Source organism: Melanaphis sacchari, unplaced genomic scaffold (genome assembly GCF_002803265.2).
Source record: "Melanaphis sacchari strain LSU unplaced genomic scaffold, SCAv2.0 Contig63_pilon_pilon, whole genome shotgun sequence".
Taxonomy (NCBI): Eukaryota; Metazoa; Arthropoda; class Insecta; order Hemiptera; family Aphididae; genus Melanaphis; species Melanaphis sacchari.
The window spans coordinates 342,279-358,163 of record NW_020271454.1 but is presented as its reverse complement, the minus strand read 5'-3'; the positions used below and the strand labels follow the sequence as shown (position 1 = coordinate 358,163).

The following is a 15,885-nucleotide window of genomic DNA, read 5'->3' as shown; positions in this document are numbered from 1 at the left end:
AGGTATTATAAGATAACAGATTTAGTGATAACGGATTATCTTTGATTCAATTATTTTCACAAAAATACTAAAGTTACTTAAATAATAAAAGTATATGTATGAATGAGCAATTTTTTAAATTATTTATTTAACCTGGCAATAATTCAAAATAATAAAGTAATTAAATAATTGTCCAAAATACGTAAAAAAACATTAATATAATTATATTTATAAACCTAAATACTTAATACTACGTGGGTTAAAATAACATAATTTTGAGAAGTTTACAGAAATAGAATTTGGTCTTCTTATTTTAGTCTTCATAATTATTTGAACATAATGTATAATTTCATCTCGAAGCGGTACGCCGGTACCTATCTAGTTCTTACGTTAAACGCCAGCTATATCTACTACATTTTACGATTGACAGTCTAGGCTGAACTTTTAAAATATACCACAATAAATAGCAGAATTTATAGATAAATTAATATCATTATAATATTCCGTATGTTTCTGTGAATTGGTAAAACTTTAGGAACACTTTAGCTGTCTAGCTATATTAACGATTAACACATTACCTGATATTACCAGGAAACAATCAGGAAATTCTGGTTGATACTGAAAACCCTATCATGGGTATTTTTTTAAGATGATAATATTTAATAAATAATGCTGTTTTTGATTCTATTTCACTTTTATACTAAATAAGTAGTAGGTATTAACTTGCATAAAAATGTGTGAAATCAAATTTAAGATGATTTTTATTTGCTTAAAAAGTGAATATCTGTGTACATTATTTTAAACATTTTTAACTTTTAAAATAATTTATATAGTCTTCAATTAATATTAATATGATTGCTTACACATTAATTAAAAGAATTGTATTAAAAAATGATATATGGCAATATGAAAAATTATAGTTGTTATTTTTATATTATTACTTATGTATACTTAACACATTTACAGATAAATACAAATATATTTTGTAAATTTTAAACATAAATAATATAACGCTGCATTATGTTATTAATATAACTATTAAAATTATAATTTATAAATATTAATAATAATTTTCAATTAATTAAATACTAAGCTAATTTGTTATTTTTATCTTTTTTATTTTTCTTTTTTATTTTTCAGAAAGCTTCAGTCAAATTTGTAATAACTTTGATATAAAAGTTCTTCAATCATAAACTTAAACACCAAATGATCTTCACTGCAGGTACCTATAAATTATAATATAAACTATTAATTGATATTATAAACTCAGTTACAGTAGTATAATATTTACATTTGCAATAAAAGGTTTGATATATAAAATAATTATGAAAAATCAATACATATAGAAATTATTATGATTATTGAAATACTCTTAATTCTAAGTTTTATTCATTTTTTTAAAGGTCAGTTAAATTATATTCAGAAATCTACTTATTTTTTATTGTAATATATTATAATATATTTAGTATATATTAGTAAACTTGTAAGATTGTAAGGTGGTAGATATAGTATATACAGCGTATGGTTAACCCTCTCCCCGCTTGAAAACTTCTGAAAACATTTGAATTAATTTGCTTAAAAATTTCTATTCCACTCACTTAAGTTGTACTTAAGCCTTTCAAAGTAAGATATCTAAATGTTAAATGTTAAAATGTTAATAATATTTTTTTATAAAGGTAATTTTAAAGTAAATTTCATGACAAATTTAAATATGTATTCAGAAATGTTATCGTATAAATCGGTAAGTTGGTTTATACGATTAGCAAATAGATGATAGTTTTGAGTGTTTTAACATAAAAAACAATTAAAATAATTTTAATATTGATTAACCTACTAAGTTATATATTGATATGTGCGTATACGAGCGGAGGCGCATCACTATTTATTTTACACATATACGTGCACGATCTACATGCATGCACTAAGAAACGTTGATATTGAACTCCTTAAAAACGATTAGTATGGAATAAGAGCAGTGTTGAATTCAGACATTTTTTCCAGGGGGGGCAGTATGAGATGTGGAATTAATATAATACAAATTAACAAATTTTACTTTATTTACCTGATTAATATAATTGAACATAATTGAGCTTATAAAAACAATTGAAATTATTTAATATTTAAAAAATGTATAATTAATATTACTATTTAAAGCGTATGCGGCGTGTTTTCTTTGTTGCATATAAATCTATCACCTCGTCGACATATTCAATTGACGGATCTTCATCACCTTCTATACTTATTTTCATACAGTATTGAAGAGTATCTTGTCCCATTCGGTTGCGAAGATTTGTCATAATTCTATTCATCGCACTGAATGATCTTTCTACGGTAGGCGTTCCTATTGGAATACATAAAATGGATTCTGATAATTTTTTCAGATGTTCATAACCAATATTTGCTTCAAGAAGGTCAGTTATTGGATATCCGTTTGTTTTAACTTTCTGTGAAGCAACAAACATAAAAGACTTATAATCTGATAATACTCCATCTTTTTCATTTTCATTTAAAGAAAAACAATCACATAACTGTTCAATAATTTTTTTCTGATGAATTTGAAAATGATTTGTAATCTTCGAATATTGCACACCCTTCGATAAGTGTTAAAGCTGTGTCATTAAATCGACGGTTCATTTCTTTGATTGTTTGTTCCAAAAACTGTGAAAGGCAAGATATTGTTTCTTTGAAATAATCGTCTTTTTTTAGTGAATTAAGTTTACTTGAAATATCAGTAGCATTTTTAATGATGGTACTTTTATTCACTGAATCTTGTTTTAAACCTTCTAAAATTTTATTTAAGTGACATGTAGTACTTTTAATTAATGTTGGCAAAGCTGAAATACAAATTGTAGGACCTTGCAGTGTTAAACTTAAATTAGAGATTGCGCCTAATATTTCATCCAGTCCACACAAAAGTACTATAAAATTTTCTTCGCGGAGACTTAGTAAAATTCCACCGGCCAAAGATGCTAAATCTGCGCCATCTTGATGAATGTGTTCACAAGTAGTAGTTATAGCAATATATGACTGTTTAATTGCATGAACTATTTTATAATGACTTAACCACCGAATTTCAATAGCCTCAGGTATTTTTAATATTGGATCATTTAAAATCGCTTGTATTTTATGAAGCAGTTCTTCTCGTTTAGGAGATTGATGAAACAGTTTATAAATATCTTTCAATACATGGAACACACGTTTAATTTTAGGAAATTTGTTGCGCATACTAGTTAATGCAAGTGATAATACGTGAGCTCGACAGTGAATATATGGCACTTCTCTTCCAGCTTTATCGGATACAAATCTACGAACTCCACCTTTATTTCCGGACATGTTTGATGCCCCATCAAAACCACAAGCTATAATATTATCATAGGACAAATTATGCTTAGTTAACTCATTGCTTATTGCATCTATGATTGTTTGAGCTTTAGTATCAGATAAAGCAACAATATTAAGAAATCTCTCAACTGGTTGATTATTTTTAACGAAGCGAACACATATAGATAATTCAGATTTATTATTTATGTTTGTACTTTCATCGGCTAATAAAGAAAATTTTTTCCCGTATATTTCTTTGTCTAACTTAGCATCTAATATTTCTGAAGCACAACATAATAGCTCACTAGCTGTAGCTTTACTCGTGTATGTTGAGCGGTCACTATTTGCATTAATCCAATTTTGAAGTGAATCGCTGGTTTTCACAATTAATTGCTTAATTAATGGCTCATATTTAGTTGTATGAGCTATTTCTTCTTTCACTAAAAAATAAACAGATCGGAAAAGGTATGATAAATGTTTGCGGTTTATTTTACATTCTTCAGAATTTTGATTTAAAATTTGATTATATACAGGGTTTTTTAAAGCTACCAAAGCAAGTTTTTCTAGTTCTACACTACGAATATGTGACGCAGAATATGTATGTTTATTTAATTTTCCATCTTTTCCCAAAGCATTTTTATAGTTTTGGAATGGTGTTTTAACAAAAATTCCTCTTGAGCTAGCAAATAACGCTGAATCGTTGATTACATGTTTTTCACATAATTTACAAAAAGCACCAAATCTCTGATTATCAAAATAAAGCCAAGGATAATCTGCTTCCCATTTAGTGTTATACAATCGATTTACTTTACCTTGTTTCGATGAACTACTAGTTAATGTAACTGGGTTCTCTGGTAGGTTATCTAAAATAAAAATTATAAAAACATTAAATAATAAAATTAAATATTTCTAAGTAGAATGTAGATTATCCAAAATATATTTTACCTTCAGTTGAAGAGTTAGTTACAATATCTTGATTTATGTTAATAGAATCTGTTGAATCTACAATTTTGGTTTTTTTATTAGATGAAAAATAATCTTTGATTGATCGTTTTGACATTTTTAATTTTATAAACAAAAGAAGCGTATTTGCCACAAAACTATTACAATCACAAAATACAAAATAATAATAACTAGGTAATTTTTTCTACGTTAATATTGACTATAACAGAGACGCGTGATTTTTAAACTGCGAGGTGGTGTCTACCGTCTAACATTAGGATTAAGTAACCCAATAAATTAAATAACATTAATATAATATGTTCGCGCAAGTTATCGAGTGCGATAACTTCAAATAGATATTAATGCCGCCCTAATCGCGACTCCTCTCTTCTGGGGTCGATGGCCCTATTATGTGCTATTTTAAAATCGATTGCCCGACAGTAAAAACGAATTAGTAGGTCAACGGCCCTAACAATCACGTATCTTTACGGAATTATAACCGCCGTAAAGATTACGTATAGATATTGCCCTATCTTAGGTGATATAGGGTCATTGGTCACTAATTTCGAATAGCATATTTTTTGGTGTTGTCGGAGACACCGGCAAAAAGGAATAGTGTCTCCTCGGTGCGACGCCTTCGTGGTAACAAGTTGTCGGCACGTTGCCGCCTCAGACCGTCTTGTGAACAGTGTTTCCAATTATATTATTTTAACGGGCTGTGTAATATGCACCTAGACCATTCAAATTGTTTCATTAATAAATAAATCATTTATTTACTGACATTTAACCGGGGGGGCAAACAAAACTTCAGGGGGGGCAGTTGCCCTCCCTGATGTATACCTGGATTCAACACTGAATAAGAGTGAATATGGGTATACTTACTTCAGCGCTTTGCAGCATCTCAATTAAGTAATATTTTTAAGTAAAATTCTCCTTAGTCTTATACGCATATAAACACTCGATGATTGAGATACGAGTATAATATTTCATATTTATATCTAAATAATAAGTATCTAATAGCAAATAATATGCAATATACCTAATATTAATTAGTATCCTCTTTTGGATGGGATTCATCATCATCAGATTCATTATTTTGAAATATATTATTTTGAATTATTGTGCATATTAGTATCTCGGGATTGTTTACTTGCTCGGACGATTTGGACGGTTGCTGAGTATCTTCTTCGTTGTATCCATTTAGATGCTGATCAGCCGAAGTAATTAAAATCGATCTAAATGGTTTTTCCGAGCTTGTCTAAAATTGAATTAAAGTTTCATAAGAAAAAATAACATATGAGTATAATAAAATATTGTGCTTACACTTTTTTGCTTTATAATATTATATACTTCTGAACGGATTTCATTCATCTTTTCATCGTATTCAGTCAAATAAACGTAGCATTCATTCTCCTGCTGCCTAACCGAAGTAAGTATAGTAGACCCTACTGAATTGCTTGAGCTCGACTAATCAAAAAATTATACAATAATTATTATTTTAGCCCAAGAATTTAGTCAAACATAATTGTTTAAATATTCATACATGCTTTACAATTATTTTTATTAAATAAGAATAATACGAACTGATATGTGTTTTCCATCATCGCTACACTGAGACGAATTGTTAATCGAATGATATTGCATGGCGTTAAAGCAATTTGTTATTCTTATTTCATTATTTGTATTATTTTCACTGGGGTCATCAAATTGATAGTCAATAACATTTGTCATATTATTACTGATGGTAAACTATAAATTAAATTTAAAATATTTTTTGATTAGTCTACGTAGATAAAAATGATATCATGCACAGAGTTTATTATATGCATTTTACGTAATTTAAAATCAAACTATAATAAAATATTTTTATAAATCACTTGTACAATTGAAAACTAAAATTTTTTTTAATAATATAAAGCATTTAGTCAGTTTAAAAAAATGAAAACACACATAACAAAATAGGTAGCTTAGAAATTATTGTAGTTTTTCAATGCACCTTTTGACGCGTGTTGTTTATCTCCAAGTCGTGTTCGGTCCAGTCATAGTTATAGTCATCCTGCTGACTAACTGCAGTAATAGTTGTTCCTATTGATTCGTCGGAGCACTCTGAGCTTGTCTAATCAAATATAAAATTTAAAATAATAATTATAATAATATAATTATATGAAAACGACACTAAAATGTGAATAGACATATTCGTAATATTTTAAATATTGACACTTGTACCCACATTTATTGTTATTAAAAAATAATAATACGCACGGTACTCATTTCATGATCGCTGCACTGAAATAAATCTATACATTTATTGGTGCCAAAGTTATCTGTTTTTTCAACTTCATCATTTAAATAATATTTATTATTATTATAAGTGGTAAACTAAAAAATATGTTTAGAATATTTTTTGATTAGTTTACATATATAACGTATTAAATAACTTTAACAAAAAATGTATGTATTATAAAATAGTATGAAATTTGTATTATATATAGGTAATATATACACACCTTTGAACGGATATCATAAATTTTATTCTTATCTTGAGTCCAGTCGTATTCATTATCCTGTTGGTTAACTGAAGTAATTACAGATGATCTTATTGATTTGCCCGAGCACTGTTTGCTAGTCTAATCGAATTAAAAATTGAAAAAAAAAATCAAATAAATAATAACTTAATAATTATAATAATTCTGGAATATATAAAATATTTTAAATATTCATCGTGATAGACTTATTCTTATTTAATAAAAATAATATACATTGTGTTTGTTTTATCATCACTGCACTGAGTGCACTGAAACAAATCGGTATGTTTGATGGTGTTAGAGCTATCTATTACTTTTTCTTTATCATCAAGTAATATTCACTTGGATCACAATTAACACAATTACAGGTAATAACGATTAACGTTATTCGTATTATTATAAGTGATAAATTATAAATCACGTTTAAAATATGTTTTGGTCAATTTACGTATAAAATATAACGTAATTACTAATTTAAAGAAGAAAAAAAATAACAATGACAAAATAGTATAGAATTTGTAGCTTTTCAATAAAATATACACCTTTAAAGATTTCTTAATCATTTTTCCGTTGTTATGATTTCAATAATAGCTGTATCAATTATCCTATAAGCTAACCTAAGTAATTACAGTCGATCTTATTGATTTGTTTAAGTCGGTCTGATTGAGTTTAAAATTAAAACAAAAAAAATTTATATAAATATAACAAAATATATTTATGGATTGGATGTATATAGATCCAATACTAAATAGGTTGTTGTATAGAGTTTAACTTAATCCGTATACTGAACAGTATTAAAAATAAAAGAAAAAAAATGATTTGAAACTATAAGCTATATACTCGTATTATATAATAATAATTCATAAATTATTATATTATTTGTAAGTGCGTTTCATATATCTCTTCACGATACTTACTTCGTCTACCGTGTAGTAGTTAAATAATTGTGCGTCTTGCACGTCCGCAGTGATTAGTTCCGGATTGACTATTTTTAAAACAATTGCTGGTAACAAATCCCCTTGATTATTAGGTAAATTAAATGATGACGTACCAAACGCATTTTCTGTAGAATATTTTTGATAATTAATATAATATAACTACTAATCAATAATAATTTCTTAATTATAACTTATATTGACAGATTTATATAAATCGGGTTTAAATTAATACGCCTGCTTAACAAAAAGTTGAAGTTGTTTTTCTGTAAAATTATTAGTAATAATTAATAACTAAGGTGCGGATTTACATGTATTTAAAACTTAAGACTATTTACACATACACACATATATTATATATATATATGTGTGTGTGTGTGTGTATTTATTTTTATCCAAATATGTAATAAAAGTAAATTATGTTAAAATATGTAAGTAAGCTCGAATACCTATGTAAAAATATGTAGTATCAACCATAGCTTAAAGCATTCAGATTGTTCTGAAACGTATTTCTAAAAAAAATCGTTCAATTACCATTATTCGTCACAAATATGTATATAAATATAAATCTACACTCTATAGATTATTACAAATGACTGATGAACATAATAAACTGAGTCTTGATATAATCAAGTTTGGTTTTTGATTGACTGTTGAAAATTTTGAATTATCTAAGTTTGCAGAGCTTTTGAAACGTTATAAAATATAATAACAAATTAAAAAAAAAGTCAACGTGTACCTGTACTGGCTATATCAATGTTAAGTTTTTTCGATTTTATTTTGTCGTTGTTGACATTGGTATGAGTTAGAATTACTTCGTGCTTGCGTTTATTGTCCATTTCACAGAAAGTCGGGAAACTTGTAACTGTAAGAGTATTTTATTTAATAGGTACTATTTCATATAATATTACTTGTTATTATTAAGTAAATAAGTGTCGACATATTGCAAAACTATGTGAATAGGTTCGTGGTATAAACACACCTTAAAATTTATCTAAATATATCTTAAAAAATTCATTGTTTATAACAAATAATAATATACGTAGGAGTAAAAAGTTTCAAGTCCCTATATAATTTTTTAAATTACATAAGTATTACAAGGTTTGAGTATATCTAACGTCAACAATTGAACTTCTAACATGATATATACTTTATAATTTATATAACCATTATTTAAACCTAACCTATGATAACAAATGTAAGTGGCTTATTTACGCTAAACTTTTTTTTTATTTTCAATAAAATTAATTTATGATTTATTATATACAGCATTGATGTTAAAATAAAAAATGTTATGAATTTTAATTATAATTTGATGTACATCATTTTTTTGTTGAGATCTTAAAGAATTTTGTGAAAATAATAACTTAAAAGTTATTTTCTTTTTTCTTAAATTATGATTACATATTAGAGGCTTTAGAAGTCAATAATATTAGATACTCAGTTATACCGAGTAAAATTTAAAGTGTATTCAAATATTTCAAATAAAATGTTAATGTTATGTATTTACTTGACCGATGACCTGGAAGCAATACGTGGAGCAAACGATAAAATGAAATTGTTTCGGTACAAAATTGTAGTAGGTCGAAAAATTATTTTATTATAATAATTATAAACTTTGTTAAGTAATCAGAATATAGTTATATCTATATGGCGGAACTGTGTGATAATACAGAATGAATATATTTTGACACATTTGTCTAGCCGTTTATAATATAATATATATATATATACACATATATACATACATATATTGTAATAATAAAATGCCTTTATATTATCTAATAAAAAAAAAAAAATAATATAAAATAATCAAAAATTGTATTATGTTTAGATGCTAATCAAAAAGTGTTGTCGAAAATGTCAAGTTTCTAGGGTTATTTATTTTTGAATTGTAAAAAACAAAATCGATTTTGAAAACTGGTTTTCTCTTTTCTCGAGTACCAATTTCATCTAATTTACTACCAATAACTGCCCTAAAAGTTGAATATTTAAGAATTTTTTAATTTTTTTACTGCTTCTTAATGAAGTTCCAAGTTAAAAAAAAAAAATAATGCTCATTATAAAACAATGTCCTTGTCCCACTTATACGTTCAGAATTTATAAAAGACTGAATTACATCAGAGTAATGAAAATATAAAAACATTAAAACAGATAAAAAAAAAAAATAAATCAATTTCTAAAAAGTAAATTGATAGCTCGATGTGAAATTTAATAAAAACGCTATTCGTGAATCCCTGTTCGTTCGATGGTCGTTTTGGCTTCACCTGCAAGAGATGTCTTTGTTTAACACTTACGTAACAGAAAAATCTACATACATGATTCTTACTATTGTTACTACAATTATTAATATAGGAGCAAATTTTAAAATTATTAAATTCGAAGATGAGAATATAAATTATGTTAAAGTTTTTTTTTATATTTTTATTTTAAAATTAATTATAAGTAAGTGTTTGAATAATTAATTTTTTTCTTTTAATTTATATAAAAATATATATGACAAAAAACTCTTTATCAGTTTAAAGATTATATTCTACTCTACAAATTCTGAAGCAGTGTTTAGATAGTTCAATTAGAGCTATGGTCGTTATGGTCGGTCAAAAATTGAATATTGATTAACTATATGTGTCATGTAGCTAATTTTATTTATAATTCACTCAAACCAAAACTAAATGATATTTTGGGTGTTGCTACCATAATATAAAATATACTAGTTATAAATTAAAAACACTAAATAATACAAAATAATTAATTACTGTAACGTGATAATATAGATATTAACAAAATTATAAGCCATTTTTGTTCGACTGTGATTATATTCATAAAAATAATATTTAATAATCTTGTATTAACTTTTAATCCTTATTCTTTAGGTACCTACTTACAAAAATTAGTTTTTATAGCTATATTCCTAAGTTATTTTTTACGATTTTTAAATTTTAATGTGAAATATGAGCATTTTAAAATTGTAATATCTTACATACTTACATAACTCCACAAAAAATTGAAATATTGTAAAAGAGCTAACACAAAAATACTAATAATGATTTAATTTTTCACTAAAAAAATTTCTAAAAATATACATGCAACTACGTACACGTTGATGTGTATATTACTACTCTTTAGAAAGTTATTGTTTTCAAAATTATCTTACCGAATTATAAAGCCAATCGATGTAATTAAGATATTATAAATTTAAATGCATAGACTATAGAGTTTAAAAAGATTTAAAACTTTAATAGCAATGGTTCCCAAAAATTTTAGTTTACGCATCACCAAAAATAAAAAATTCAATTCTGCCTCTCCTGAATAAATGGAATAACAATTTTTATTAGTGTATAGTACTATATATTAGTACTTCTAGTGTACGTGTAAAATATTAATATTTATATTGGGCTTCACAGTTTAAGGACTGCTGTTTTAGAGTTATAATATTATACAGCGAAATATTTTGTCATTTGAATATAAATGGAACTACTGTTTCCTTTTAGTATTAGATCATTAAAAAATACAATTTAGTTGAATAATTACATCTAAATAGCAATAATTTAAATGTGTCTTTTATTGTAATGTCTCTCAAGTATACTATTCAAAATTACAAAAAAATTAAAATATTTTGATTTTTTTTTAATCTATAATAGAATAATATAAATCTAAGTTATGATTACAAAACTTGAAGAACAAAATTCTACTTTAAATTATCAAATAGATGTAGTTGAAACAGTAAAAGATGGACTAAAGACAATTGAGAATGAAAAAGGACAAATACTCTATGAAAAATTCAAATCAGTATTTGATAAAAAACCAAGATACAATATATTTTAAAACTATACAACGATTTAATAAATGGAAATGACGTAGATTTAAAATAAAATTCTGCTATTATAAGTTACTAACAAGTCGTGTCGACGTAAAACGTATGTTTTCACAGTTAAACACATACTAAAAGATATAATTTTATAGAAAAAAATCTAGAAATATACATTATTATAAGTTTTAATCGAATATTGTTAAGTCAGTTATATACATATTGTCAGTTTATAATTTTATTTAAATTAAATTTTTAAACTTTATATTTTAATAGAATAGATTCTTAATAGTTAATTCCAACTAATAAATAATAATATTATAAAAAATAAATAGTAACGCAAATAAAATTTTAAGTACCTATAACACAAATTTTGTTTTTGTACATTTTAATATTTTAATTATACATTTTTTAGATGTTAGCTGCACAAAATTCCGGTCATTTGGTAATTTTAACAATGACAATAAAACGAGTACTTACCGACAAACCAAGTCCAAAGATTTCTGTCGAGTATTGGTAGAACGATTAGAACTGGAGTGCTGGACTGAACGACACTGACCGCACATTGAATATGAAACATGTTTCGACGGTTTGAGTTCTTTCAACACCACCTAGCGGGTAAATGTTAATGATATACTTACCTATACATATGAACATTGTGCATTGCATTTGAGAGATTTGAAAATGGCAGAGCATTAAACAGAAATTAGTAGCTCTTATTGGAATTAGTTTTCCATGTACAAATATACTATTTGATTGTTTATCGACATAATATGACGTAATTGCGTAAGTCAAAAGTATAGGTCGGCCGTCGTTCATCAGTAGGTCATAGTTTAGGTAAAACATTATTGTAACGGGTTTGTGTCCAAATAAAGTATAATTTATACACGATACCTCAGATTTTAGAATTGTTTTTTTTTTTTCTAATCGTATTTTATATATCTCTCGACGACATCGTCCATTGAGAATTAGAATGGATTAACCTAAGCATTGGATTTATTTTTAAAGTTACACATTTTTTGTAATCTAATTATGTAAATTATTTTTTTTTTCGGTAAACAGTTATCCGATTTAATATAATCCATATAACTATAACCGGTTAAGAAATATTACATTTAGTTGAGTAGATTGACGAGAACGAAGTTTTCGAGTTACATTCCTTTTGACTACCTAATGTTTAAAAGAAATTGACAACCAGTCATCGCCTAAGTATAGTTATTTAGTCGATTCACTTTTCAGCCTCAATAATTTCATAAAATCTCATAAAAACATAATTCTTCGACAAATCATTAATCTAAATTAAAAAAAGTTAAATGAAATCAGTTATACACGTCTTACAGAAAAAATACAATAAAATGTACATGCTGAATATTTGTAGTTTAAAATAATAAAGAATTATGAATTATATTAGGTATATATATATCATTACAACGAGATGTAAGTTTTTGTTTTGTGGATCATTAACCTTTTGGAATTGTTTTTTAATATTCTGATTATTTGGTTGGAATTTGCTTTACACATTATTATGGTGTATTCATTTAAAACTTAGATAATAAAACTAAAAATAATCAGGTACAATATGTTTTATAGATATAAAAATATCAGTAAATTAATTATGAATATTATATTTTTTATTGACTATGATTTATGAGGCTCTCTGATAAATTTATTAATTTTACAATGATGTGTGTGTGTGTACCCATTATTTTTCATTTTCGTGTCCATCATCACGGTTTTGAGTAAAAAAAATGCTTACATTTTCATCTTTTAATGTATTTATTAGTTATTTATGATAGAAAATCAGATATAGTTGAAGTATATACACATCAATTTCAGATCGTATAAAATTGGTCGCGGTACTGATAAGACGTAGACATTTTCTTCTTAATAAGTGTTTTAAGTACGGTATGTACAATAATCATTAGTCATTACTATACATAGGCAAACATTGTAGTATTATTTTAATACACGGAAATTCGATGAATATTCATCGCTTGTCAAGAATAGCTCGTAATTTATATTTATGTGATAATTTTTTCTCCAGAATTTATAGTAATTATTTTAAAAACGTTACTACAAATTTACCAAACGATATGTTATTTGTTTTCATTACTTTATAATTGTTAACATATTTTATTATTTTTTTAAATACGAATATTGTACTTTTTCCATAACTTATAATATTTATTAAGATGAATGACAAAAAATAATATTTTTATTATACATAATATTTTTTTTTCGTCATCTAACGTAAAAATTCTTGTAAATTTTTTAATAATCGGAAAAAAAACATGGAAAAACTAGAATATTTTACACTAACCAGTTTTTGATAAAATTAATTTTTTTATTTTGTTAGGTATAACTAGTTAATTCATAAACAAATAACCACAAAAACTTGAAATTTTCACCAGCATTTATATTATCATTTTCTATAGACATGGTGCAATTTTCAAAATATTTTGTCTTAGTTTTGCTATTTATAGACATTTATAATTTTTATTAATTTTTTTAGTTTATTTTAGATTGGGGCCTAACCATGAATTGTTAAAAAAAAAACCCATAATAGTAACCCATTAAACATCTATGTACAGTGGAATGGTATCCATTTGCCTACCTTTTTTATAACTAAGGCTTGAAGATGTAAAATAATTTTCGAGTAAAATCAATTAAATTTGTATACACGTTTGTAGTTTAAATTTAATGACCTTGGATATTCAAAGAATGAATAATAATTATTTATCATTCATTTCATTTAATTAATAATCTTTACATCCATGTAACATTATGTTATACGATTTATTTTTTTTTTTTGCTTGACTATTAAGTTAAATGTCTGTTAACAATGCATTGGACTTCAGTCTACAAAAAAAATATTAATCAAACAAAAGTTTAAATGTGTCTAATGATTATCTAAGTAATTTGCTTTATTTTTAAATTGTATCATTGTTATTTTATTATGCTTAACATATTATCATAAAAGGAACTCCGGGTACAGAAGTCGTTAGAGACGTTAGAGTATTATCTGTTTACACGAATCATTTAACACATAGAATATTTATATTAATATGTTAAAATATAGATGATAAACTTAAACGATAAAAATTTTAAATTGAATAAAATTAAAATTATATTTCAGCAATGATTAAATACAATTGAATTTTTACATTCAAAAAATTACAAATTATTTTAACACAATAATATATCCTCGTTATATTGAAATATTTATTTATTATTTAAATGGTTAAATTAAACTTACAACATTAATTATACATAATAATAACAAAATTACTAATTCACATATTTAAATACACGATATATATTTTTTTATCATTACATAGGATTGCCTATTGACTGTAATGATTATAAAGGTGTATTTTAGTATTAACAATTCAATTACAATTTTTCTAAATTTGGCGGGCTTGTAAATTAAACATTTGGATATATCATTCTGATTTTTACTAAACATATAGGTAAATTAATTTTGGTCGACCTTTAGAGATAGTAAATGATGGTTCTTACTGATGGTGTCATAACAAGAGTTAGGATGTGTATGATCTTGAAAACGCTAGAAAAATGCATGCAAATAATATGCACTTAATAAAATTAAATATGCCGTTTTAAAATTGCAGCATTACCAATCAAGAATTTATTTTAAATTAATATACATTTTTTTTTTTTATGACTTTTAACTCAAATACAAGTATACGAAAATATGAAATTTTGAAATTTTAACGAATCATCAAAAATATACAGGTGATATTTACAGTAAATTAATATATAATTTTATTTTTACTTAAAAGATATAAATACACATACAAGATACATTGCAATATATAGATTTATTGTTAATGCTTTCCTTTGTTTTACTTTTGATATGATTCTGAAAACAATATGAATGTAAACTAAACTAATTAGAATTTAAATTTTAGTCATTTTTTACATACTTTCTGAATTGACTTGAACGTTAAAGGTTTTTTTGTTAAGGTTTATAAATACAAACTGCGTCGGTTGACGGATAACACATTTTTGTAAGCCAAAAAACTTCGTTCAATGTCTACAGACGTGATGGGTGCATATTTAAAATGTACACATTTATCTGCTGTTAGTTCAACTGTATTTTGAAGTTTCATTTCCATCAAGTATTTCAGTAATTTTTAATATTATTTTGATATGCAAATTTTTGCTCAAAACACACTTTATTTTATTTTTTTATGATATTTTCTTTGAAATGGCTTGATACATTTTCCAACGATTCTTCAACGTTCTGTATCATTTTAAGAAATCCAGTTAATAATAATCCGTTGGTTTCTAAACAAATTGTTTCTGTTGATAAAAAAACCAAAATTAGCTTTTATATAAATCAAGTTGGTTTTTA

General features: G+C 25.2%; 3 protein-coding genes across 3 annotated transcripts in view; 1 reads left to right on the top strand and 2 right to left on the bottom strand.

Annotated features, from left to right (window-relative positions):
* Nucleotides 1–1,148: 1,148 nt before the first annotated feature.
* Nucleotides 1,149–12,098, bottom strand: LOC112600345. The gene is made up of 10 exons (XM_025347541.1): nt 11,991–12,098; nt 8,442–8,567; nt 7,685–7,830; nt 6,750–6,869; nt 6,505–6,621; nt 6,239–6,358; nt 5,827–5,991; nt 5,566–5,709; nt 5,282–5,500; nt 1,149–1,205 (listed from the first exon to the last, which is right to left on the bottom strand). The coding sequence occupies exons 1-9, from the start codon at nt 12,088–12,090 to the stop codon at nt 5,288–5,290; spliced, it is 1,251 nt and encodes a 416-aa protein (XP_025203326.1). The 5' UTR covers nt 12,091–12,098; the 3' UTR covers nt 1,149–1,205; nt 5,282–5,287.
* On the bottom strand, nt 2,512–4,360 carry LOC112600346. Its single transcript, XM_025347542.1, has 2 exons — nt 4,246–4,360; nt 2,512–4,163 (listed from the first exon to the last, which is right to left on the bottom strand). The coding sequence occupies exons 1-2, from the start codon at nt 4,358–4,360 to the stop codon at nt 2,512–2,514; spliced, it is 1,767 nt and encodes a 588-aa protein (XP_025203327.1).
* The window catches only part of LOC112600325, a 17,119-nt gene continuing 13,282 nt past the window's right edge, over nt 12,049–15,885 (top strand). The window contains exon 1 of the mRNA XM_025347524.1: nt 12,049–12,128. The gene's annotated coding sequence lies outside the window, so the exon portion shown is untranslated. The remainder of the gene's footprint in view (nt 12,129–15,885) is intronic.